The 27,507-nt window shown below is 39.4% G+C and overlaps 2 protein-coding genes across 2 annotated transcripts; one reads left to right on the top strand and one right to left on the bottom strand.

The window, feature by feature from the left end:
• Nucleotides 1-12,905: 12,905 nt before the first annotated feature.
• LOC110974495 (retinol dehydrogenase 8-like) lies at nucleotides 12,906-19,342 on the top strand. Its single transcript, XM_022226182.2, has 5 exons — nucleotides 12,906-13,120; nucleotides 13,447-13,615; nucleotides 15,786-15,977; nucleotides 16,165-16,261; nucleotides 16,531-19,342. The coding sequence occupies exons 1-5, from the start codon at nucleotides 13,025-13,027 to the stop codon at nucleotides 16,853-16,855; spliced, it is 879 nt and encodes a 292-aa protein (XP_022081874.2). The 5' UTR covers nucleotides 12,906-13,024; the 3' UTR covers nucleotides 16,856-19,342.
• A 1,356-nt stretch (nucleotides 19,343-20,698) lies between these two features.
• On the bottom strand, nucleotides 20,699-24,763 carry LOC110975031 (growth hormone secretagogue receptor type 1-like). Its single transcript, XM_022227118.2, has one exon. The coding sequence runs from the start codon at nucleotides 24,097-24,099 to the stop codon at nucleotides 23,122-23,124; it is 978 nt and encodes a 325-aa protein (XP_022082810.1). The 5' UTR covers nucleotides 24,100-24,763; the 3' UTR covers nucleotides 20,699-23,121.
• Between the last annotated feature and the right edge of the window lie 2,744 nt (nucleotides 24,764-27,507).

Raw genomic sequence — 27,507 nt, 5'->3', positions numbered from 1 at the left:
CTACCTTGACGGATTGATACTGTGGATACTAAAACTAAACTGAGGTAACCATTACTTAACGTTGCTCACACCTGTCTTTACTTTGGGAAAAATTCGTCCCAAAAACGTGCAATAAATTTGTCCAAATTAAGCAAATGATAAGATCATTTTCATATTAATTGTTGATTGAATCAGCATTCCCTATTTTCAAACTTTTCACGGGGAAGATTTAGATATTGTTCCTTTAGCCTGCATGTTACAGTAAAAGGGGCGAGCTAGCCTCAATGTGTACATGCTACAACTTCAACTGTAGTTGTTCCAGTCACCGATGATACAGAGAAAGCAAATCTAGTCTGACGCGACATAGTTGGTAACATGAAATGATCAAAGGAAAATTCATCGTTCGTTTAATTCAGAACTCCTGTTCAGAATTAAATGAACCCACCTTATTATTAATGAGTTCACAAACCCTCTATTATGTGAACCATTTTTATTCCAATCCCTGCATTAATTTGAGAGATAATCTTTACAGGTCGCATCATCTAGGATAAGACGTTGGCCTTGCAACTGATGAAAGTTTGGCGAATGCAACAACCGTTTATCGTCCCTGGAGGATTAGAGACTTTAAATGAATAATTTCCACATCCACATCCTTTTCATTTCTTTGAGCAAGATTGCGAGTAATTTTCAATTTGGGTTGTTCTCTCACTGAACGGCAAGACGATACCTCTAAAAATATCGAGCTGGCGAAGGAAGATCGACCTCAAGTGTGGACAGAGTTGGCTCCGTTATCTGGTAACTTCTTCCTCTACAGCTAGCTGCACTATTGGGAGGTTGCAACTGGGGGTACAACTTTATGAACTTGATGTTCATGTCACAAGAGGTGCACTTTTTAGTGCTTAAATGCTACGTGGACTGGAAGTGAGTGATAGTGACAAGTCCTGAGGTCTCCAGGGCTTAGACACCAAGTTAAAGGGACGGGGCTTAGTTTTTTGAAAATATCTCTGGAACTTTTCATTAGGATGTGAATAATATTAACACAATTCCCAATTACGCCTGAGTACAAGTCGTTGTCTGCTATACACTTTGAGGTTATTTTAAGTACAGCTCTCTTAAATACGTACCGTAGTCTAACGCTGTGTTAAGTAAACAGTTGGGGAATCATGTGCTTGACGTTTTAAAGACTACACGACGTCCTTTCCACTGAAACATTTATTCCGTGCGGATTACCCCGATGAAAAACTGGATTCGTAAAAGGCTAGGTTAAAATTGGATACATGGGGAAAACAAAATAGACAAAGGAATTACGGTACTTCAAAATCATTTCTTTTCACTTTGATTTGAACCAGTTTAGAAAGATTCACAATGCGAAAGATACGGTTGCCTATGTTGGAAACTAAAAAATATGGTAGCGTTATGCCATTGTTACCATCAAAGGGCGGACTTCATTCTGGTGGTTGTTAATGAGCTAAAACTTTCTAATGTAAATTTATCAGACTTCTCAGTTTCCTGACCCTTTAAGTACATAAGCAATTATACCACGAAAATGACTGCAATAGGGCTAATGCTGACATCCCGTGATTGCTTACCAAGTACAATGCATCGCCACACGAACCATTAGAGACACCTTAATCTTACTACGGCATGAACACATTCCGTTGCTACAAAATACAAGACTTGTTTCCGCTCAGCTAAAAGTGTAACCAACCTTTATATATAGCGCCAGATACCACACAACGACACTTGGCACAATCCTTCAAAATTGAGACTTTCGCCTGAGACAAAGGAAGTCGAGATAAGCAAGATCGATGATGTTTTCACGCCCGAAGAGCTCATTTCTTTTCCATGTGCGGAAGTTACCAATTGGAATAGCGAGGCGAATCCTTCCTTTCTTGTCAACGCCTCAGGGCGCCCCCGTGGTCCAGAAATTGCAGTGCGACGACCCCCTGGCCCAGTTATAGACACAGCTTCCACCTACCCCCTTCAAAGACATTCAGGAAATGGAAGAAATTATTAGACTGTATGGTTTCGGCGAAATATGTCACCCTTGATAAAAAGTATACTATGATTATTTCCGTAAAGTTCCGTACGAATTATGAGAGTGGGATAAAGGCCGTCCATCACAGTGTACAAAGATGCAGGGAAACTCCATTACACAGAAAAGTAAAAGTGACTCTTTTTTTGTTTTATTTTTGTTTCTGCCGGGGGGCTTAAGTCGCATCTTTTATCGCTGATTTGCAGATTATTCATTAAAAGGGCTTCGACCCATTGGACAGACATATTTATCAAATATATCTCTGTAACTACATCGCATTATGCAAAAAGTAAAAGATCATGCATTCTTTTCACTGAATTTAGTGTACTTTACATAGAAAAACGAATTGGTTTAGATGAATCAAGGCATATACAGTATGATTTGGTGGATGTACTGAGCCACCTCTAACACAAACTGGTCATTAACTGTTAGTCCAAAAGATCAGTTCAAGTTTCTTTTGCCGTCACATTCATCTTCAGGCGGGGAAACATAAATTTTTCTGTGAAACAGCAGAGAATGGCCAATATAAGGATAAAGGGAGCAGTGAGACATTTCTTGTAATGAAAGATTCTCAAGAAGAGTACAAAAGCTTGAAAGCCTGAAGAAGTCTCCTGATGGCACTTGAGAGAGATTAAAAAGTTTAAGAAGTAGGATGTAAATCCACAAACAAAATCAAGTAGCACTAACGAAACCCCAAACTACAATCAAATTCATGTTGCATATGGGCTTTAATCAGATCTCACAGGTTGGTAACAGTTCACTGTAACAATATGTGTGTTGAAAACTCGAAAATATACAGTCAGATATTTGTTACAAAGATGGTGACTTGGTCAACCGAAACCCTAACTTATTCTTGGAGAACAGAGAGTCGCAGAGAAATCTAGAATCTCGTCAAGTCTAAACCCTACACATATAGGCCTACAGGAAAAGGGAAGGGGGGTATTATGGGGGCAAATGGCTAACCAAGAGGTGCACTGAACTTGGATGATGTAACGAATAGGAACTCAGTAAACCTCAGTTTCTAAACCTAACACCAATTAGGATACCAATCAGCTACGTCATGACATCTCTGATTAAGAGGTAAAACTAAGCTCTGAGAAACTACAGAACATGGAGGTTTATTTTTAAAAAGGAATATCCTTTAAGGATAGATTCTAGGAAAGAAGTGCGATTTAATGGAGTTATCCTCGAGAGGTCCAGATTACAAAGCTCTTATAAGATCTTCTTTTAAGAAATGTTCTGTCCTTTATTGATGAAAACATTTATTCAACCTGACCGCAGATTTCACACGACTGGGATTTAATAGACAGACAGCACTAGCAGTTCTTTTCCAAACTTAGCTGACCCGTCAAAATGTGGCATGAAACTGTGACAACTCCCTCCATACACAGCAAATTTGTTCGGGTGCTTGTGATATCATAATGCTTGACAGATCACTGCTGTCGGCGACTCGATCGACTCACAACCACCCTTCAACTTACTACTATTTGAAGCACGTAATCCAGGTCCTCTCAAGACAGTGTTTGCATCTTACATGTAGTTTTCAACCTTAAAAAACGAGCACACAAAATGTTATGGGTACAGCCAATCATGTTTTTCTTGACAGTGGAATTGGAGACTTTTGATGTGTGTCTACTAATTTCAGTAATTCTGAGAAGATGCAAGCGGAACGAACTAAATATTAATTATACTAGTATTTTCAGTATCCCATTCAAAAAAACTAATCTGAAACTATCAGTAATTGTGACTGACTTTACTTTATTGTAACGCAAACCCAGAGTGGCTTTGAATCCGCCAAACCAGTTTTCCATGCTACTTCCAAACACCACAACAACTCAATTACAGACCTGAGATGGATTTAGCCGACCGCTTGCAACACCGAATCGCTCAACCAGGCGGTAATCCAAAGTGCTATTTCATTACCCTTCTTTCAGCGATTTTCAAAAATAGACTTGGCCGTATGCTGGGGGAATGGCAATTGAATTCGTCATATTCCAGAGATCAACCGCACAAGGTGAAAGATTTGAACTTATTAATAAGTTCAAATGGAGGACCTAAATCAGACTACCACCTTCAATGAAAACGATATTGCAATAGCATGTGTTTCATACATTTAAAGGTGCTCCGTAGGACCAAGCTGTAGGGGCATTTAATATAGGCTGTGAATATCACAGGAAAATTTTAAGTTTCTAAACTGAATGCTTATATGCATCAGTGTCCCCGAAGCCAAAATTTGCATCGGATGTTACTGGGCAGTTACGGCAGTATGGCTACGATATAACTAACATTCTTTCCGCTTCTGAAGGAGGTCCTCGTGCTTAATTGACATCCTGATGGAAAAGAAAAACAATCGAACCACACGCATACCAAGAAGTTTATTTTCACCTCGTTGGCAGTCATATTACAGTTAATTAGACAATGATTTACGATGTCCCACTTCAAGGGAAGAAAAATCACTTTTACCGCTAACCAGATCTGTGTTGATTAAAGTGATGATTTACAGCCCCATCAAAAATGTTGCTCATTATACAGCTATCCCCGGAGACAACTAGCCCAATCTGTTGTTGAATTTTGAAGCATGATGGATGAAATAATTTTTCTTCCACGTCATCTACTTGCGATGGCTGAGAGCGATGAGTAGAAAAACACATGTTAATACCCAGGAATCACAGAATCTATATCACTCATATCGTGAGTGGAAATGTAATTTTGCAATAAAATAAACTTTAAAAAAAATATTGTCTTTGTCGGTCCCGACGAAGCTTTAACCGTATTTATGGAGCGTGATTTCCAACACATGCAGGTTTAGAAGTAGGCCTAGATATCATTCCCTTTTAAAAACTTTTATAAAGTAAATCAAAATAAAATGAAGGCCCTTCACCCTTGTTTAACTGCGTCTTGATAGTCGCCAATTACATCTCAGCATAATGCAATTATATTAGAAACATAGTAAGGAATATACGAGTTATATGGCTCGCAGAATGTAATCTTAACAAACTGAAAGCACATCTGGGATGGGTCTAAGGCTGAGACGGCCAGCAGTCTGCCAAGCCAAACCTGGGACTAAACTCATTTGTCACGGCTGGCTGGCTCCCCTAGGCAAGTGATCACAGACCGTTGAATCGGAACGAGAACTATCCTAGGTCGGCTCCCCTCCCCAACCGACTCCGCAATCCAACTGAAGGCTAGAGTCATTTCGGCGACACGGTTCCGACGAACGGCTCGCTGTAGCCCCGTGGTTTGTTATTATAGGCTGTTAGCTCGTGTAAAGGTACGCTGGCATCCGTAAAAAGGACTCGAGATGGAATCATCGTAGAACCCCGACTGTACTTGGGGGAATTTAACCTGATAGTCTGCTTGCCAACCATTTATGAAAAATTCAGATTGAAGGGTCATTGCTTAATCCTCCAGCTAGCCTCACTAATGAGAAATATGACAAGCAGGGGACACTGGGGTGATGCAAGAGGCTGAAATGATTAATCTAAAGAGTACTAACTACTTTCTCTAAATATGCAATTTCTAGGGCCGTTGGTCTATGAACAAATGTCAAAAGTGTGAGATGACGGGGAACGGGACAAAAACAGGCTATTAGATCTCCAACGTGCAATAGTTTTCAATTTGTACTTGTGAACAAGATCGTGGCATTATTTGTGTTTACTTAACCAACAGCACCCTATTGTGGCTTTCTAAATGAGCCGGTACCGGTATATGAAAATTATATGTGACCTACATGATTGAGAAATATTTTCGATCCGTAGCATTCTTTTGCAGTTGGCAAGAGATAAAATAAGAGGTTTTCAACAGAAAACAGGTATCCCAGAATCCTCGTAGGTGAAAGTTTGCCCACCTACCTTGCTTAAAAGTTGAAGGCAAAAGGTCAGGTGCTTCATCGCACACAGAGTGATAAAAAGTGAAATAACTGGCTGTCAATACACGCATATGGCTTTCTGATAACTTATTTATGCCAACAATGTTGTTGTTAATAACCACAGTCGGTACTTCGCTCTCGTACAAAGACCCACAGAAACCCATCTGGGCTTACTAATATCTCCCACCTGAACTACGTCTTTAGTCCACCGCGGATTGTGGAGGTGTTTCTCAACAATGCCCAGGGTACACCTGTTAGACGCGTCTAGACCACGCGAAGTAACTTCCCCCACGGGGAAAGGTCAAGCCTAGCGTAAGAAGCATATTAAAGGAGGGCTTTACAATGACACGATGTGCCAACACTTTTGAGTAGTGAACTGCTCTGAGGAGATGAGAGCTGTTTCTGATGTTCGTCATACCTGAAAATAGACTGCTAGGAATTACTTACAGACTGGAACATCTTGCATTGCATGAAATGAAGAATATTGAAAAAATCTGGTGCACTCTCGATCCGGGCAGGAACTTTCTAATTAAAGATTTTTTTTTTTAAATTGAACATGGTTTGTTTAAACGATTATTACTTCTACATAAAATAAGATCGTGAAGATAATGAGTTTACACTACGTGAATTACATAGCTATGCATAACCAATTATTTCAAGGTAAGTTGGAACGACATCGCTGTACTTAAAAACTTACTCGTGATTTTTCCTGGATTGGCTTACGTGATACTATTGTACAGACATCTACTGACTAGGGGGTTGGGTCGACAGATAATGGGGCCGGGGTCAGTCTTTACGGAAATTTATGTGACATTTGTCATATTTTTATAGCCCACTTATGTTCAAACCTCACAGTCACGACAACAACCATTATGAATATAAAACGTGACAGGCGGCACCTCGGCAGTTTTTACTTTTCCATATAAATGAAGCTGAAGCAATAGTTGTTTTAAAATAGATGAATACAAACTTATATAAAAATTGTTTGCAATCGGTGTCTTTAAGAAAAAAAAATATATGTCTATGCACTAAGGATCACGAACTTTAAGTGTCTAAACTACTTAACCAACTTGTTTGCCCGAAGTTATAAAATATCTTGAACAGTGAGGTACTTAAATGGTATATCCGTGAAGAACTTGGTACCTATTATATGAATGAATTCAGGAGGATTTCCATGTTTCAAACTTGTGACAGTAATAACATCGGGTATACCTAAGCCTACATAATTATGGTTTCACGTGTATACCGCAGGAGCCGCGGAAAAATTATAATACAGCTAAAAAGTTGACACTTTGTTATTGAGGTCCCTTCCTTCCTCCATGTTGAGGCCGAGTACAATGACTTTGGTTATGGTTAGAAGGAATCCGCTCACCCACGACGGCTTCCATTTAGCGGCTTCATGCACTTAAGCCTATGTTAGTTAAGTTTCAGAAATTGCCAGGTAATTCGGACAGTCACACTCACCAAACGCTGCACAGAACTCGCGCAACTCAAAGCCTAGCAATTTGCAGGAGTGCTACGGCATGACTAACTTGGATTCGTCAGTGATTTTGCCCCAAATCTCTAGACGCTAATAATTAATATAACTCCCACTGGTCTCGTAAGCTTGCCCCGTCAAAAGGTTGACAGTGTTCATGAATAAATGACCCCACAATGTAAATATGCATCACAATAAATCTTGTATCCTCAACCCTCTCCATCCTACTCTGTTGTGAACAGTATATGATACATAGCAACAGCTGCCTTTCTGGACTGGTCTTTTTAATACGAGAAAAAATATTACCCTATTATAATGGGCGTTGAGTGTGTTCAAATACAATACACTGTCACATTAAATAACACAACCGACCTTGCTGAAACGCGCAATATCGCAGCGACGTCATTAACACCATAGACAGGTATATAACATCCTTTAACTAAATCCATAGATTCATTCCTCATTAAAAATGCAAAACTAAAATTGCAAAATAAAGAACACGATTACTGAAAATAAGGCTGGACACTTTGATCGGGACAGTAGACGATATCCCATTTGGCAACGAGAAATAGCACACAGGCAACAACTGTGAATGCTTCAATCCATTACATTTGACAGTGCAGACTTCACTTGTATTCCCATTTCAAATGACCATCAAATGACCATTCAAATGACCATCCTACTTAATGGAGATATGTAGACCTTGATATTTTCAAACTGTACACTCTGGGACGTATTTTGGTCTGTGCGGAAGCTGCATATCAAACATGCTTGGAGAAGGCCTAAGCTCAAAAGTGCAGAAAAATAGCAAAGATATCCCCCCAAGAAAAAAAACACACACAAAACAAAACCACTGCTACACCTCCACAGTGTGACTCCACTGTAATGTGATTTCAAACGAGGAATGCAATTTCAGACCGAGAGATATTTTCTTCAGCTTTCCCCTGTGATACTTGCATGTTGGTCTACTTTGACACAAAAAGTGAAACTGACACCATTGAGTACTGGCATGCCGCCTGAAGTCCGATCAGACAGCGCCCCCCACTGAGTGTGTAGAAACAACATAATTAGCTAAATTTTGGCGGCGTTCTTTTTGTAAAAGAGCCGCTCCGTTAAATTAGTTTCACCGGAGATCTTTGAGTGGTGCAAGGGTTTTATCCGAGTTAGGTTCGCGGATAAAATTGAGTTAACACGGTCGGACCCATTGGCCGTCACCTGCCTAGTTTTGATGGGGACGTTATTCGGGAGCAGATTAAATATGACGGCTGTAGTTACCATCGTGCTGTGACTGATACACGAATGAGTGCTATGATCAAAGTAGTTAAGAACGCTTTAATATTTGCTTGCCCAGGCTGTTACAACAAATGGGCTGAGTAAATGTGGTGAACAGGGACAAATTCCCTTGCCTCTTGAAAGTAGATTAGAATGCAAAACATTGAAACAAGCATCTCCCTTCGATAACTCCTTTCAAATTTTCCTGAACCACACATTTACACCTGTATTTTACATGATCCAACATAAAAATATTCTCAACTGTCGGTCAAGGTCATCTTGTACCCCATTCTCGGACGGAGAGCGGAATGACAAAGAAATCGTAAAAGAAAATGGCACCAATGATTTTAGTACAGTTGCTCGCTGACAATAAAGCAGCAAGCACCCAACCACATTGTCACAACAGGACTTTAACGTATGTATAACGCATGGCACCTTATTGAACTTAGCACTTTACACATAAGGCAATGAAATCCAACAGCAATCATGCAACCTATCACCTCTGATTGAATTACATGTGTTTAATAACCTCAAGCACAATCAATGTGATGTGCGCGTGATTTAGACTGCGGTACTGGAATGTACGTTCCATAAATGTATTACTGATGGGCCACTGTACCAAACAATTTGTACTACCGCCTATATGACATTTCTTCAGTTATTAAAGGTGGTATTTGGCTACACCATTGTTAAATCTTAAAAACGGGACTGCCAAAGTATCTTCAAAACAACAAAGCAGCCATACAGAGATTTGGATTGGTTTGTAATTTTTATGATGAAAGAGTTCACCACATGCGAAAACATCATTTCAGTATAACCCCCTACGATGGTGGTATGATCCGAAGGGCGACCAGCAATGTGCAACATGGTCGCCCCTTTTCGGGCTCAGTGGCGAAGCCTGTGGTTTTTTTTTAACAAAACCCGCCATTTCTAGACACTTAAAGGCAAAGTATAGGATTCGAATGTACTGTAATTTGTCAAAATTGGCGGATTTGACGGTTTGTGACTTACTTTGTATATAATTTCACTTTTTTATAGTTCATTTTTTTTTAATTCACTGCTTGGAGAAGAATCGAGAAAAACGCTGTTCATTTTTAACACTCAAAGCCCAGCTCGTGTAATTTGTCTCACAAAAATCCATGGGCCACAGGACGTTGATCTGCAGACCAATTATGGCCCTCAAAATACATTTTTCCCCATGGCTTCACATAGAAGTAGTGGTTGGCAAATTTACCTGCATGTCTGTGTGTCCTTTTCAACAACGCAACGCCGAGAATTTGTCAAATAAACGTTTCATCGTTCAGTGAATTGACTGCAGTCACCAAAGTCACTGCACGACCACAATGTACACTGTACAGGTACAGTACACATGCACGACCGACCAAGTACATGTATGTTTTCATGTCTTTCAAAAACCGTCAACACACCGTCAGTGCCCATCATAAGCACTTCATAAATAAACAATGTGGTAACTATCCTTGCAATTTGGTCATAAAAGTTGTTGTGATTGGAAAAGCAGAAAGCTAAATGTCTCGACATTTGAGATTTTGTTCGAGAACAACCGGCTTCGCTGTGGAGCTCCGAAGGACCGGTCATCATCGATTTGGACCATATCATTATCTTAAAGGGTGGGACCGCGATGATATATTAACGTGAGGTAAACTTCCAAAGTTTCATAACGAAACTTTAATTTCAAACAAGCCCAAATTCTCTTTTAATGTGTTTGATACGGTCACATATATATTTTATTTGTTAACAATGAGTTTAGGCGTGCCGAAAGCGCGTTGGCAGTCTGTATATTACCCGTTAATATAGACTCTGCCAACAGCTCAATGCTTTTTGCGCCCGTTAATGGTTGCGGTATATTTGAACGAATTGTATTTTCCAAAGATCGTCCGTCCGGACAATCTTTTTCGACAATGACAGCATTCCTGGCGGCAAGATTTTACAGTGTGTGACACTATTACGTACTTACTTTACACTGAGATATTTCAAGACAATATTCGACAGTCCCGTTTTTGAGGTCTTGCAAATCCTATAAACAGCCTTTAAAAACGAGGAGTGTTTTGACCAATTTTTCTAGAAGCAGTAAACTAAAAAAATAACACGTCAATGGAATGATACACAAAGAAATTAAACTCGAAAGCAGCCAAGTTTGAAAAATTATAGCGAATGCAAATGGTTTATACATGTACCAACTGTAAAAGGAAAATGTCTATAACTATACGAGGATGAAAAGAACTGTTGTGTCGTAAGGAAACTGTTGTAAGAGCTTTGGCGTATACGCTCCGATCACTTTTTTGGGAGCCTGCGGCAGAGATGACCAAAGAAACGCACCACCAACATTCGGACGTGTCTCATTTCGAATTGAGTGCTGTCCACTAATTTCAGCCCCATTGAAAACAGTGTACGATCGAAATTCTTAGAAGGCTCAATAACGTGCAAGCCAACATCCCTGAGATTTCTTGAACAAAAATTGAATTATTGTTCGGTCCTAAATCTTTCTATTTCTTTTCAATTCTGAGGGGTTTACCCCTGGATTTTTAAATTTCGCACACAAAAACCCACCCCCTAAAAGGGATAGTTCAAGTCTGCGTTCAGCCATTTCTCAAGTGGCAAGCCCTCAACTTTCTCGGTCACTTACAATTTTCAACCGTATTTTTTCAGTCATTCTGCTAAAAAATGAAAGCCCAAACACCCATGAAGTTGATCGTGGCAAGAATTTACACAATCTCACCATTTGGGGGGCCAAACAGTCTCCTTTTTCAAAAGATACTGTGGGGGGCACTTTTAATGCTAATGAGCTGGCCAGAAATTCTCACTTGAATTATATGACTGCAAACCGAAGAGTGCTCGCATCAGCAGGGTTCAAGACTTGCTTTAACCTTTTCAACCGAAATGGAATAATTGCACTACAGGGGGCGCTATTTTCATTTGGGTACTTTTGTGAAAGCAGGTCGCCCTGTACTTAAACAGTGTGACAGTTTAATGATCGCAGAATAACCTACAGGGAGGTCTTGGACTCAGTAGGCGCCTAAATTAAGTGTTGAATTTTGGCGCCCTGCTTCAACCAGGTGCCTGACCCAAACACCATGAAAATATTTCCTTAGCGATAACCATGTACTCTTTCATTGAGCTCTAAAACTAATCGCGTAGAACCAGTGGATTTACTTGTGGACAACTACAGGGTGAAAATTAGGTCTTTGATGCTACTTTAATAAAATGTTTCTTTGAATAGATCATTTTTTTCATCTTTGTTTTGTGCAAGGGGTGTCAATGAAAAGGCTCCACCACAGTGAGTGAAAGCAATGTACGTATACGCGTTCAGGATTCTTTGCAGTCGGCGAAGGAAAGACAGCCATTGCTTTATGAAATGTCTCTTTCAAATGCTCAAATAATACTTGTATACAATAAGACTTTAAAAGATTGCAAGTTATAACGGGTGACTTTTCTTTTCTCAAAATTTTGCACACCCCTGATCATCATTTAACCTTCAAACTGTTTCAAAATAACATTACCCAATGCATCACTGGATAAGGTTATTCAACATTGGATAAGGCTATTTAACACTGGGCCTTAACGTGACTTTATCCAACGGAATGTATATAATGTGTTTAAACATATGAAAAATATCTGATTATATATTATGTAATTTATGTTACGTGAAGACGAAAGGCATGGGCAGCCAAGATTTGTAAGACACTGCGATGCAGACGCCTTTAAGCATTTGTTTATTCTGTAAAGAAGACCTTTTTAAGTTACCTCAAACGAGAAAATTCTACGCACTTGAGTCTAAAATTAAAATTGTATGGAAATAATTTCCAAAAGCCATGAAATGGGATACAACTACATGTATTACCTTGCAAATTAGGGAAAATACCATTATTTGACTTTAATCCTAACGTGGATTTGGTCTGAGATAAGTACTATTATGGTCTTCTTAAGTGTCATTAAAACTTAGTTTTATTCCCTCGGATGAAACTTTAATACAGCTGTGATTGAATATACTTGATGTATTTCAAAAGTGTGTTAACATTGCAAATTTAAACAGACATTTGAAGAGAACCTGTCAGTTTCCTAAAATACTGCTTCGAACCTTTGCACTGTTTCAACAATGTTTTTATATTTAACATTATCATCCATACGTAAAATTTCTGTCCAAGTAAAATTTGGTTCTTGTTTATCAAGGGGCAGAAGTCCATCTGATTTTCCAGTGTTATCTAGCTAAACAGTATGCAGTCCATTAAACAACATTACCATCGTACTGCTTGCATTATATCACGCTGAAAGACAAAATCAAAGGTTGCTCTTTCTGGAATATAAAGGAACAGAAGACCTCTGTAGGCCTACCTGGGAATCAATTATATTCGTACGTGCAAATTGAATTAACAGCATGGCACCCATGGTTGTTCTTATTACAGGATGCTCCTCAGGAATGGGGTTAGCTGAGGCAGTGTATCTTGCAACTACGTCAAAGCATGACTTCAAGGTGAGTCTACACATAGTTTATGGGTACACAATTAAGATACAACGAGCAAACATTGAGTTAGTGTGTCGGTCTCAAACAACTAAGCTCTGAGACAAATACCCATTAACGATGTTTATCACTGAATGTTTACAAGGGCAAAACAATACTCAAGAATAGACTCAAGTACAAACAGGTAGTTCATCAGTGCATTATACACGCTTAATGAGTGGAGTGAAATGCAAGCAAGGTCAATGGTAGTCCATAACATTTATTTTACTTTTGACAACTTTTGGATTTTGCAAAGGTGTGGTGCTTATTAATACGGATATGAGATGTTTAATTCTTAGGTTTATGCAACGGTGATTGATCTTGATCAGAGAGAGCACCTGGAAAGGGCTGCCGGAGACTCTCTCAATAAAAAGTTGTTCATCCGTAAACTTGATGTCACCAAAGAAGACACCATCACATCCGTGGTTGACGAGATAGTACGAGAAAACAAGAAGCTTGACGTTGTCGGTGAGAAATATAGGGTTGAGCTAATTTAATGAAGACGTGCCTCCTTTGACACGTACCGGGGAAGGACCAGGGTCTGAGGAAACTTTAAAATGGATGATACCATGCTGTCTCTTTCACTCAAAGTTCACCGGAGCGGATCTACAATGTTTTACTGGGGTCGGAAAATTTGTGTTCGTGTTTGCGTTTGTTTCTGCATTCAATTGGGGACCCTGAACAATAGAGGACAATAAGGTCCCCGATTGACAGAGGGTCCCCGATTGACAACTGTGTACAAAACATATGGGTGGTCTTCTAAAAAAGTTAAAGTACAAACAAAAGAGGAACAATAGGGGGTCCCCAGTTGCAGGCAAATACACACTTGAGTGGGTGGGTGACCGTGCAGGCGGGGCATACATAGTGTGGACCTCTGCACAGAGAAGTCCTCATACTGTAGGGTATGATGGCGTTGTGCGGACTCAAACACGTCCACACAATGTTTTCCCCTCTCTGAAAAACAGTTTTATAGGCATTTGGGGGTCAATGTTATCCGTAGCAAAATGAACAGGAACAGTCCAGGAAATCATCATCAAAAATCCAGCTCGAAGGAGTTATCCTAGTTGGAGAAAATGGAGCATTTTTGTTAAGTTTCCTTAGCCACGCGGGAGAACAAAGGAATGTCCACACTTTGTATGTAAAACAGGTATATGTGTGTAGGCAGTCGTCGTTGTGAAGCCGTATTGAATCTCTGGTGTTTCCTTAACCGTACGCTCAAAATAAGACACCTAAATGGTTAATGCTTCCTAAGAGCTCTTTCAACCTTTAGACGTGGGTCCTAAAAGAGCATCTCTAAGGAAAACATGTTTCTCTGATTTAATCTGTTCAAATAAATATGCATGCATCTAAATCAAACGCGGTGTCATTTGTCTTCAGAGTTCGCAGTGGACAAACCCTTATGCATGCCAACAATGGCTACGGGTACATGCATTGTTTGGTATGCATAAGAGTTCATCCACTACGAACACAGGGCGAGGGTTCGCCTCGCTTTGTCCGTTTCCTCCGAATGACGCAATCTACATTCAGAATTCGCATCTTGTCATGAACAGAAAAAAAACCTTTTTAGCTTGTTACAGTTGAGCTCTAAAAACAGATGAAACTGCTTTCGTTTCGGATGCTTCCATATTTATTTAAACAGAAAAAAATCAGAGAAAACATGTTTTTCTTAGAGGTGCTATTTAAATACTTATTAAAAATTGAATGACTTTTAGGGGAAGGTTTGACCTCCTCAACCCGCGCCTGCTTAATTCATTTTGAAAATAAATTAAGGAACTATTAGTTAAATTTAGACCTCTTAAGTTATGACACTTACCCGTTTGGAATATAATCTGTTCGCATTCAGTCGGAAGACACTGATTACTTTTCAATTTATATAAAAGTCATACAAACTACCAAAAAAATATACCAGACCAACCTTCCTTGAACCGCCAGAAGGTATGATGTATATACATGTACGCTGAACAGGAACGTGTCGAGTGTCAAGGTTGCAGGCCCGTAAATTGGCCGAAACCTGCTTGCGCGGGCAACGTTACAATTTGTATGCACACTATTCTCTGAAAAATAATGCATTTTATGGCCCAAGAACGTGAAGATTTGTAGAAAAGACAGGTTAAGGCGAGCAAAGAGAATACTAGCTTGTGTCTGAGTGAGATTTAGGAGAAATCGGTGCCTGAAAACGTTCTATATTTCGAGAAGTGTAGGCATCGATATTTCAAAATGGCTAGGGGCTTCACGACTGCTTTTTAGGGGTGACCGTCCGTGGAAAAATATCTTTAAAAGTCATCGGTTAACCAATGGAAATTTGAAAAGAAAATTAATAATCATAAAATGGGCTTTAATTTGATGTGCATCTCGAACGCCTGAGAATCTTGGGATTATTTTTCCCGATTTTTTGAAGTTCGGGTATATATCACTGTCGGTTATGGAAGTTTATTTTACTGGCATGCAACCCCACCTGTTTTGAGGGCGAACGCCCTGAGTTCCATTTCGAGTTTCTAAATAATGCTTACATGACAGCGCCCCCGTGTGGCGATAACTTTAATATGCAGTGCCCAGGCACGAGTACATTCTGTAAATCTTGTAATGAGTTGACTGTTTCAAGTTTTTCTCTTTCTGCATCCTTTTTACAAATGTTCAGTTAACAATGCTGGGATTTTAGATCAAATAGGCTTCTTCTTTCACAAGACACGAAGCTCTGTTGATGACGCTCGTGCCATGATGGAAGTTAACGTGTTGGGACCAGCAAGAGTTATTCATGCTGTTTTGCCTACGATGAAGAAACAGAAGTTCGGCCGAATAATCAACACAACGAGCGGAACAGGCATAGAGGGTAATGCAAATTACAGGATTTGATTTTTTAGTCATTGCTCAATAATTGACCAACCATTTTTGTAATCTTCGGTGTAAAGATTTAACCTTTTTAGTGGCAAAGTATCCACTAATCTACCAACAAAATCCCATCAAGGCAACATCCATAAAAATCAACAAAATCAAGATCGTTTTATTTTCCACTACAGCGACACCTTTCTTGGAGTTTTATTCGGCATCTAAATTTGCACTTGAGGGACTTTCTGAGAGCTTAGCGCCCGTTCTTCGCAAAGGTTACAATATCAGGTAAGGTCTCAAACTAGACTGAATGACGTCTTCATATCAGAACTGGAGAGCCAACCACAAACCTGCGTAACCCGATATGTCACCTTCTACTGCTCAGAATTTAGAGAAAAAGCCTTCACATAATGACCAGCACCCGTTTATTTCAAACTGGACCTTAGTCTTGCACTCCAGAGAGCAGTGCATGTGCTATCGTTTCGGGCCTTTATAAATAGATCCAATCAAAGCATCGAAACTGTCCAAATATAGTTACTATTTCGTGATTCTAACAGAGTCAGTATTTTGGAGCCTTCCGCAGTCCTAACACCTCTTCTGGAGAAAGCAATGAACCCAGATTTTAAACCAGATTACGTGTGCGGAACCTGGGAAGAGGAGGCCCAAGAACTATACAAAAACTACTGGGAGAAGGACCTGAAATCCGCCCTCGGTGTCTACATACAACCAGAGGAAGTTGCACAAATCTTGGAAGAAATCATCCTCTGTGATGATCCGCATCTACGATATCAAACCAACGCGACTTTGAAGAAGACGGTTGCAGCCAAAATGGTGGACCCCACAGGTGATTCTGTCTTCAAAGTTTTTCAAGCATTTCAATAAACAAAAAATCCAGTTGGCGGGCTTTTGAGCGCAGCAGAGCTTTATCAGAACTTAAGCTATTTTTGATGTTGTAGTAGAACGAGAACAGTCTGACCTGACTATGAAATGACTTATGATTGAAATTAGGAATAAAAATTACCATCAAATTTGATAGTTTCTCTATTTCAGAAATTCAAATACCAGTTTAGTAAGGGAAGACTACCTTATATTTATAGTCCTACTGATTCAATACGGCAATTCCACTAACTTCATCAACGTCCTTGAGGGAGGTCGTGTTCTTAGTAATAGTAGTAAATTAGGTGTGGATACTACAGCACATAGAAACTCTGTTCCCCTAACTTGATTGTACAAAATGCTACCAATGCTTGTCGCCGAATGCCAGCAAAAAACTGCATCAAGATGCACGAGAACGTGCATCTTGATTCCTTATGAAAGCCCAACTTCAAGGTGAGTAAGGTTTTATTTTTTTACGTAAAGAATTAATAAAATCCACGGTACAAGAACAAGGGTGAGCAGGTCTAATAATTTTTCGGTACGCGGTAGGTTTATGCGGATATCACACGCTGTGAATTTGAACTTAAGGACTTTCTCCGAAAAAAGAAGAGGGAAAAGTGGCTCGTTCGTCAACTAGATTAACCCCGACAAAAGTCAGATAAAAACTTGATAAACAGTGAAGTTTCATGAAAGCATGACATACACATCAATACTTAACTACGGTTTAACGCGTTTTAAATTAGGTAGCGTAGTCTTTGTAACGTATTATAGTTTGAAAGATGTCAGCCTTTACATAAACATTTGGCCACTACCACTTACTATTCCAGGTCAATTACGATGGAAATTGTGAAAGTTGGATTGTTTATAGCTTAACAACAAAACTTGTTTGGAATCCTGTCAAATGAATCCCGACTGATGGAATGATTATTACCGATTATACACCTAGTTCAACCACTTAATTTTCAGACTTAAAATTTGTGTTTCCATATTGAAGGAATTTTAAATTCACTATTTTCATTCACATTTCCACATTGAAGGAACTTTAAATTCGTTATTCTCATTTGCATTCTGATCGTAGTTTTAAATGTGCATAGTAACTTACAATTTTTGCCCATCGGTAAACAGAACCACCCTCCCTTTTTGTATGTCTGACTTCAACACTCAACATAGATGGTCGGCGTTTTGAAGGTTACATCAGAACTATTAATACACGCTAGTCAGACTCCATAAAAGAGGGCAATCTACGATGTACCCAGCAAGATAAGAGACAGACAGGTATCCCCCACACGTCCAATCCTTACACACTCTAGACTATTGTTACCTGACACACAACCCAAGACGTCCGAAAGTAATTCCTGAGATTCCGATCAAACAGTGACCAACACAAAGGTGAGGGGTTGCTCTCTGTCCCATATCTTGTTTCATATTCTCTATGAGGCAATATTCAACAAAAATCTACACGACCCCTTCGAAAACATTATGAATTGCTACTTGTTTTTCTAGTACAATCCTTCCTGATTTTAAATTTAAAAATCACAAAGGCACTCTAAAAGTACAGCATTCTGGCCGATAGAAAGCTGTTTAGGATTGAGGTTTGGGGATTTGTCAAACGAAAAGATGATTTAGCACAAGTGAGATGATACCATAATTCCATTAAGAAAATGGTAAAACAACATTAATATGGAGTCGTATAATGGTGACAGTGCAAACAGTAATCTGATTCTATAGAGGGTTACATCTTCATCGCTTTAGAGTGCTCAATAAATTACTTACGGCTGACTGCATTGCCAGCAAAAGTAGACACTTGTGCGAGCGCACGATAACCTGTGTACAAAGTACACCAGTGTAGATACACATTTTTGCATGAACAAACCTGAAGATATTAATTCACCGTATGGCAAGAACTTTACACTCTCAACCCAAATGAGAAATTTCTAATCGGCATTTTATCTGGTTTTAATGAAAATAGTTAACGACAACATGATTTGAGCAATTGAGTTTGTCCCATTTGGTCTAAAGTAAACACTTATCTGTATTATCATTATATTTTAGCAAATGGGCATTTAAATTTCTTAACAAGATGATTTAAATCAGGAAACTGTTTCCCAAGGTGAAAATCAATCATACCGTTGATTGTTCCCTACGCCCAACTTTTTTTTCTTCAGTTAAATTTAACTACAAGCCAAAAACAGATAAGTGAGACTGTTATGTCCACCTTGTTTATAACCACTAAAGTTTATGATTTGAAATGCTGAGTAACTACACAAATACCATTAATTAATGTCAATAATTGTCATTTTCCCTCTGTAAGAATTATTAGACACCAATTATCTTTTAAAAGGTTATTCCGTCAGCATTCACTATACAATCTTAATTATCTGTATGCTAATTCAAACAGAGTATGAGCACATATAAACGAAACAAAAGGATCATTAATAAAAGATCTGCTGCAAACGGCTTACTGACTGGAATGTATAAACATTAGAAGTTAAACCGTTATTGTACATGTATTTTCTTCAGGGTATGTGTGACCAATGTTGAAGCGTCGAAAATAGTGCAATGTTTTCTCCTCCATGGGTTGGACACCCGAAACCCTCAGAGAGTAGTTACGTGGTCAGATTTGTATTTTCCTTGTCAATGCAAATTTGACCTTCCTGGCCGCTCCACTGTAGGTAGAAAGTTACATGGCAAAGAACCGTTCTGCTATTGGCATTAGTTCCTACAGTAGATAGAAACTCATCGGTTTCCGAAATGTTCAACTCGATGGCCTTAACACCCAGCAAGGAAATAATTATCTTCGTTATAATGTTTATTCACTTTTAACATTGCGTTCAGGCCTCAAATTTCAAACACTAAACAACCTCACTTAAAGTTTATTGATGACTGTTATCATCACAGACTTTGCCTCAAGTGTCCGTGTCTGGTTAATCGGCATGTATCACACAGACCTTTTTTCTCTCAAGCCTGCCTGTGACAGCAAAGGCCAAATACGTTTTTTGCTGAAGGTTCATGGAGGTCCAAGCTGAGAAAACCATGCACAAGAGGACTGACTGTTGAAGCAGTAACCTTCAGAAGTAACAATGCGTTCGGAACGTTGCCCCTTTTAAACTCCATGCAGAAGAAGTATCTCAAGATCGCAAATATGACTTGTTCTACGTCATTCGTACAGATCATTAGCGCAGTGATAGTCAATTTGATCATTATGCGCTGAAAGGACAAACGTCGACCCTGTCCATGACGCTTGCACAATCGTCTCATTCTGCTCACATAACAGAAGCCATCTATCACCCAAACTGCCAGATAGAAAACAGCAAAAAGAGCAGAAGCTGCTTGTCTTACTTGGCGGAACACGCGTGCTGTTATGAACAAGGCTGTTCAGATTCCAGCGGTTAACCAAACAATAAGGCAAATTTTGACAGCTCTCCGTTTATTGTTGGAAATTAAAAACATTTCCTTGGGATGCATACTCCAAGATGTCTTTCTGCTGCTACGACGGAAGCAAAAAGACTGGATGCAAAACATACACCTAAGATTCCAGAGAGGAGAAGTGGAACTGGCCAGGGTCCATATTTGTTCGCGTCAGTAAAAGATCTAATGAGCAAAAAGATCAATAACAAGATATCTGCCACGGTACGACATGTACGACAATAATTGCATCAAATGGTTTATGGGCGTTCTAAACATCCCCAAACACACCAAAATAAAAAGTCCATAACAGTTGGTTTTTCACCTAGAAGAGCTGCATGGAGTGCCCTCACAAGAGCATTTTTGTTATTTCACTTCAATGACAGTTGAAGTACAAACGATCTACTCATGTATAGCAATGACAATAGAAACTATACACTGTACTAAGCAAAGCAAGAAGTCAAAGTTTTTATTTCGCAACACACACAAAAATGAAGGTGTTGAAAAGCTGCAATAATTAGTTGGACTTTCTGCTTAGTTGATCAAGACATACAAAATTTTCATGTTATATCCCTAATATACACTCGTTTCAGTCGTTATTGTCAACCGGTAAAAGCAATTATCGTTCAATAGCAAAATTCGTTGAAGCATCATTATAAATACAAATTACATGAAAAAGACTGGAAAATGGGAGCCTGGCAACGCAATAAACATAAGAATGTCACACTGCGATGAATGATTTATCTAGACCACTTGCACATTTATACAAGCTCACGTTCGATACTCAACAGCACGAGCAACACAAAACACAATTAGTGTTTTGCAAGGACACAGAGAACATGTAACGTCATGAATTACTTATTGGCTTAATGATATGAGAAGGCTTTGTACTGTTTTCATGGCGCAGTAGAACGCACACATGACATCCATTGCTAGCCGTGCGTAAACCGTTCAAGGTATCCGGGGGCGGTCCATGAAACTGCCAACCATTTGGTCCGTGATAATACCAGCTTTCCCTTTTGTCTTAAATTGGGCCTGATTAGAGTTTATCATTCATCCTTTAGCAAGGTAAAGACGCAAGCCGATGGCGCGCATAAGCTCGACATACGGTTTACAGTGCCTTTTTCGTCTCGCGTCATCATGGAACATACAGTACACGTACTTAATACACGTGGTACTTGACATTATAAACCAGCATTTACCCGACGATTTAAAACTCAATCTCAAATGGCAAGCAAAAGAAAAAAGTCAAATCGGGAACAACGTCATAAAAAAGGCCGACAAAGAACTGTCATTGACAGAGATCTTCTAAGTTTAGATTCTAGAATGGAGCTGTGACTTTGGTCAGTCAGTGATGGCATATAACTAGTTCATATCCTTACTAGTTGAAAACGTCCATTTGACTGTTCTCACATCAATCACTCTTTCTTAAACAATTCATTAGTGAAGGCGACACGGCGTGACAAATCAGAGATGAATTGAGGCACGTATTACAAACTGAATGTTTACCCACAATATTCATACAGTAGGCCAGATTACAATATTGTTGGGCATGCATATGGCACACAGTAATGACGCATTCAACGCTTCTGTTCTAGAAACGATGCAGGGCACGTAGCAGCACTTCTGGGGTGATGAAAGTGTAAGCAGGCTCAGCGTTCATCAGTGGTACTACTGTAAGGGGGTTCGCTGGGGTTTCTGACACGGGGTTAGGTCAAAAGTCGCAGGTTTAGGATTGACAAGGGTTAAGAGAAGCCTAGGATTCAAAGATATTTCTTGTCGCAAGTGTTTCCTTCAAAATTGTAAAGAAACAATAAGTTTAGTCAATAAAATTTAATCCAAATTATGAGAGTCGAGTACATGGACTAAAACTGTGATAAATATATCAAAAGTCTGGCTTAGTTAAAGAATTCTCTAAGTAATCAACTGGTCATTGTACGAATAGGATTCCAACGTCGTTTAAACACAAGGACAATACTTTATATCCAGGACAAAATATGCAAATGAGTTTGTTCCTTCCTTGCTTCCTTCCGTTCTTATTACATGTAGATGCAAGTGTTTCCATTTGTGGAACAAAAGCAATAAATCAATGCTACAAGATAGCTGGCTGTCACAGAATGCCTCCGTCGTTTGTAAGGGGCGATTCCACTTTACTTCAACAGAGGGCAAAATACAAAAAACACGTGATCATAAGGACGCATTTACAGAGCAGCTCGAGAGGTAACTTGACTCCGACAAAAAGATTTGGACGACGGCATTTTCAACTCCACATAATCTATTTACAATAACTGCCAACCGGACGAGATAAAACAGCGAAAAACAAAATTTGTAAACTTGTTTTCTCTTTTGATTTCTTTCTAATGTTTACAAAAGCCATGTAGGATGGGAAAGTACGTTGGGGAATGCTTAGCCCTGTTCGTCTCTTGCCCCAGGAGACAGAAGGGCCAAAATGCAGTAAATCAATCTGGATACAGCCTCACATTTTTAAGTCATTTTGCCACAACAAAATAAATCGTTAGTTTTAACTTATTTCAAAAGCAGGACAACTGCATGAGATAAAGTACTGTGTATTATAATATTTTCACCATCCATGGAATTAAACACTATGAGATTTTCTGTACACAGCATCAACGTACACAGAATAACAATGTATTTGATTCTACCAATGGCAATCAGCTTTTAGGAAGGAATATGTTAATTAGGTGTCAATGAATACAAATGCAATGTAATTATACCTACTTGCTAAAATCTTGCAATCTTCACATTTAAAGTGCAATCCAGTAGGTATCTGAAACCTTTCAAAAACCGTTTAACTACACAAACTTTAAATTCTCCTCTCTCATCAAACTCAAGTCCGGGACGGTTTGTCATTTATCAGTGGTTTGAACCGGAGATCGATCAATTAAGATGTCAGTTGCTCTCTTGAAAGAACGAGATGGGGGCTGGTTCTCTGTCAATTCCTGAGCTCGGTTGACCTTACAGCACCATCTCCCAAGGACCTTCCTGACTGAAAGTTTCTGTAACTCGAAATTCACCACACCATACATGAGTGGGTTAATGGTGGCACTCGCAACATTCAAACACAAAACAATCATCTCAAAGGGTGTCTTGTTTAACTTCTCCTCGAAGAAGTAATGTAAGATGATGTATATGACGTGGGTCGTATCAACTGAAAACACCACTAACGCAGTGATCGCTAATTTGGTAACAACGCGACGATGGACGCACGATGATGTCAATGGGCGTTTCCACAAACGCACAATGATGCAGGCATACAAGACACTGTTGACCGTTAGGAAAACCAAGCAAAAGAAAATTATGACGAAGAGAAGAGCCCTCTTTTCGAAGCTGGACAGGAACACCACCAGTTTAACCAGTGCGCCACAGATTGCAGCAGTCAGCCAGGCAGAAGCAGAGATCTTCCAGGCCCGGTGTCGGTCGTTGACAAGGATGGTATACTTCAACGGGAAACATACAGCGAGAAAGCGTTCAGTGGCGACGACAGTAACGAATAAGCTGGTGGCTACGTAGGAGACAGAAAACAAGAAACAAAATCCGCGCAAAAATGGGTCCTCCTTGTTACTTATGCATGTGAAAGACAGAGCAAGGATTAAGTAGATGACACCGCTGACTGCAAGGTTGGAAAGAAATATATTGAATGGAATTCGAAGGAATTTGTGACGTGCGATGACGACAAGAAAAGTGCAGTTGGTAAGGAGACCGATTGGAAAGATTACAAAGATGAATATATCAGGTACTGAGAGAGTTCGTTCATCAAATAACATGTTTCCAGTTACATTTTGTCCACTGTCTTCAAGCATCGGTTCAGAAATGTTGATATTCATGGTTCAAGTCCATATCAGATAACCCAGATGGCTTTGTTACGGATGAAGAGCTGCGTTCCTTAATAAAATGTAAATCGTCCATTTGGATGCTGATGTGCAAGGCTTAGTGCACGGACTGGATTTGCAGTGAGGTGTGTATTCGGCTCGTCCAGTACTTGACTCGAAGCAGAAATACTCACGCCACAAAAAGTGTCAGCCCCTCTCCACCAACTGACGGTTGTATCGCATACTATAATTACCAAGAACAGCACAAATGCACTGCAGGATTGCACTTCGCTTGAAAGTAAAGGAGGTTTTATGGTGAACTCGAAATCAATTTACTGAGGGAAGCCGCCATAACAACCCCGCCAACACTGCCAATGCCGTTCCCGCCACTAATTTCCGGGTAGTTTATTACTTGGTACTCACTTATGTCTCTGACAGTCAAAGGCGCAGAGAATTTGAATTAAAATGTCTCTGTTCATTAATTCGTCAGCTCAAGCGCGAATGGCCACAGATGAGTAATTGCCGTCAATGACAAATGCCTCAGACATGTACTGTGCAATCTACTTCTGGTCTTGCAGAATGAACACGTCGTATACAACTACACCGAACAGTTACCCTATAATCGTGTTGTTTCACACAAACCCCTTAGACATTACAGACTATAACAGTCGGTGTGTGTTTTTCTTAGATAAAAAGACATATGATGCACGTGATTCAAACAGCTGCAATGGCCAACACTTATCTTTGATTTCTCTCCACAATATATAAAACGGAATATCAGCATAATGAAATGAATCCAGTTCATTACGACAAGCTATACACAAAACCAGTATGCTCAGAATTAAACCGTAAAAAAGCATGGTCCGTGACTTCCGACGGGCTTCACAGACAGAAGCTTTGATTTGCGCACAATAACTGGAAATTGTGGAATAATAATCAAGTCACCACAAAAGTTACTCAGAGGTTTTTAAGAAAGCAGGTGTTATACTACTAAGGGGCAAATGCTACATTCTCTTCGTCTTCTGCAGAGACTAAAGGAGACCAGTCGTAAAATTTTGTAAATTAATATTGCAACTCAAAACAAGTCCCAAGCCATAGGTTACAGTCTCAATAAACGTAGAAATATAAACAAAGTTTTAAAATGAAGTTCTCGGAAAATCCGTAATTTTAAGCACACACATCTTATCTCTGATTTACTTCAAGAAACTTAGGAGATGTATTTGAGAAGAGGGCACAGAAATAGTTTAGGTGTGAACCACATTTCCATCATAAAGAGGAATGTATGCCTTTTGAAATGTTTTTGTTTTACTGCATCTTCAAATGTATGCCTTTCTGTCATTTTATTGATTGATGCCATGGATACCATTTTGCCAATTGGCTATTACAGGTGATTTCTGGGAACAATCAAAACTTTCTCGAAATTATTACTGCGGCTCCATTTTGTCACGGAAAACTGCGTATGATATTAAGGACACGTGCATTATATTACCACTCCATTATTTCTGCATGTGGATATACGCGAGTGATAGGCCTAACTGTTCTGCACATTCCCAGGAGGGCATGTCGTACATAATAGACATCTAATATCAATTCCTTCAGGAAATATCCAAAGACGCTTTGTGGGTCGAACAATGTCTGACGCCAAATGGGTCCATGAATATAAGAACGAATGTGCAATAAAATCGAAAGATATTAACATAGAATTGCAACTCATTTCGCACAGTTTTGATGTCTGGGAATTAGGAAAATAGAAGAGAAGTTTTAATCTGATTGCATCAGAATTGAATAAATCTCCGTGCACAAGCACAGCAAAATGGCACTATTTCAGCCTCACCACTGAAAAAGCAGTTCCGCTGACGCACTGAATGAGGCAGCTACGTATTCACACAAAGACCAAGCGTGGACACAACAGGTGTGTCGGCCTAAGGCACATTCGTTGCTAGGTAATAAGCGCCCTCTCTCACTTCCGCAAGGAACACATAACATAGAGTAGAATCGTTCGGAAATGAATATGCTGTTTATTCTATTACATAACGACAAGCCGACACAAAGAAAAAATGTTTGTAAATCTTTAATCCATAATCGATTTATTTCTCTCGGCGTTTACAACTACTGGAACACTATTACGCCTACGCCTTCAACTGACATCCAAAATGTTTGTATACGAACGAACACATGCACATCTGAAGTGATCAGGGATCCAGTGGACTTATGACATTTCACTCTGCTGCCAGAAGGTTTAACATTATTATACTCATTATGTCATGATTTTGGGTTGTATGAATAAAACTAGCATTTGCTCTTACGACCAGGTTTTAGCGTACAGTCGTGTTTGTACGAATTTAATAACACAGAGAAAGCTTATACTGAAAAGCATTAAAGTTTCTTTAAAATGAACACTTCTTACTTCTTTATTCTTCTTGCTTTCGCTAGATCATGCATATTTTCTTCAATCTGTATGAAAAAAAAGGAGCAGGTACTTTTGATTTATAATTTTCAAGACTGGACCAAAGCAACCTTGGAAAAGTATGGTGAAGCAAATGCTTCAGAGCACAAAATGGCAGCGTTTATGAATCAGAAATAAAAAAATGCTTTGCCTTATTAGGAAGAACTGTCTATGAAGAATCTGAATACAAGCAAGTGAACCGATTTCAAGACCTCGTCGGTAACCCACATGATGCAGTTCTACAAGTTAACAAAAATATTTTGCCTGTTTTCTGCAGTGGCAGACAAATCATCAAAAACAAATCCTGGTAATCACTCTTAAAGCCTCACAATAGAACTTTCTGCTGCGTAAAAGAGTCATTATTTGTGGCTGTTTGTCGCGACCGGTGCCATTTCAAAGCAACACAGTTCTCACTCATACTCCTCGCGAGGCAGGAAAACGAAAATTCCATCCACACGGTGAATTACGTTTTCAGCAAATGACCATGAATGACAACTTGCAAAGTAGGCATTTTGCATCAGTTCCAGGCTGCCCTGAGTGTCTCTGTACATCCACTAAAGGAAGCCATAATGTTAAAACCACTCGGCAGTACAGTCAACCACCAGCATTAAACATTTGCTACAATTTGTACAAGAAGATGTTGAATAGCAACAGAAAATTTTCACTTAAACAACTTCATGCTTTAGCTATTTCTAAGTGCTTTTACTTGGTAATAAGTATTTTGCTGTTTGCTTGAACTTCACTCGCATTTGCTGTTTTTTATTCATACGACTCGTTTTGTGGAAGCAAACGGTGAACTGTTCGCTATTTAGCTACTGTAAAAACGGTAATCCGCAAAACAAACTCTTGAATATTTAGCAGTAGCCTCAAGTATTAAGTTCTGACAGTGTACACACCTGCCAACGCAAAGCAAGAATTCAATAGGGAAGGCTTCTGTGGAATGTAAGGATGAGAATGAAACTGTTCAGATCCAGGTT

The sequence above is a fragment of the Acanthaster planci genome, linkage group LG08 (genome assembly GCF_054643075.1).
Source record: "Acanthaster planci isolate LZ-2023a linkage group LG08, COTS_SCS, whole genome shotgun sequence".
NCBI lineage: Eukaryota > Metazoa > Echinodermata > Asteroidea > Valvatida > Acanthasteridae > Acanthaster > Acanthaster planci.
The sequence above is the reverse complement of the archived record's forward strand: the minus strand, read 5'-3'. Positions and strand labels throughout refer to the sequence as shown.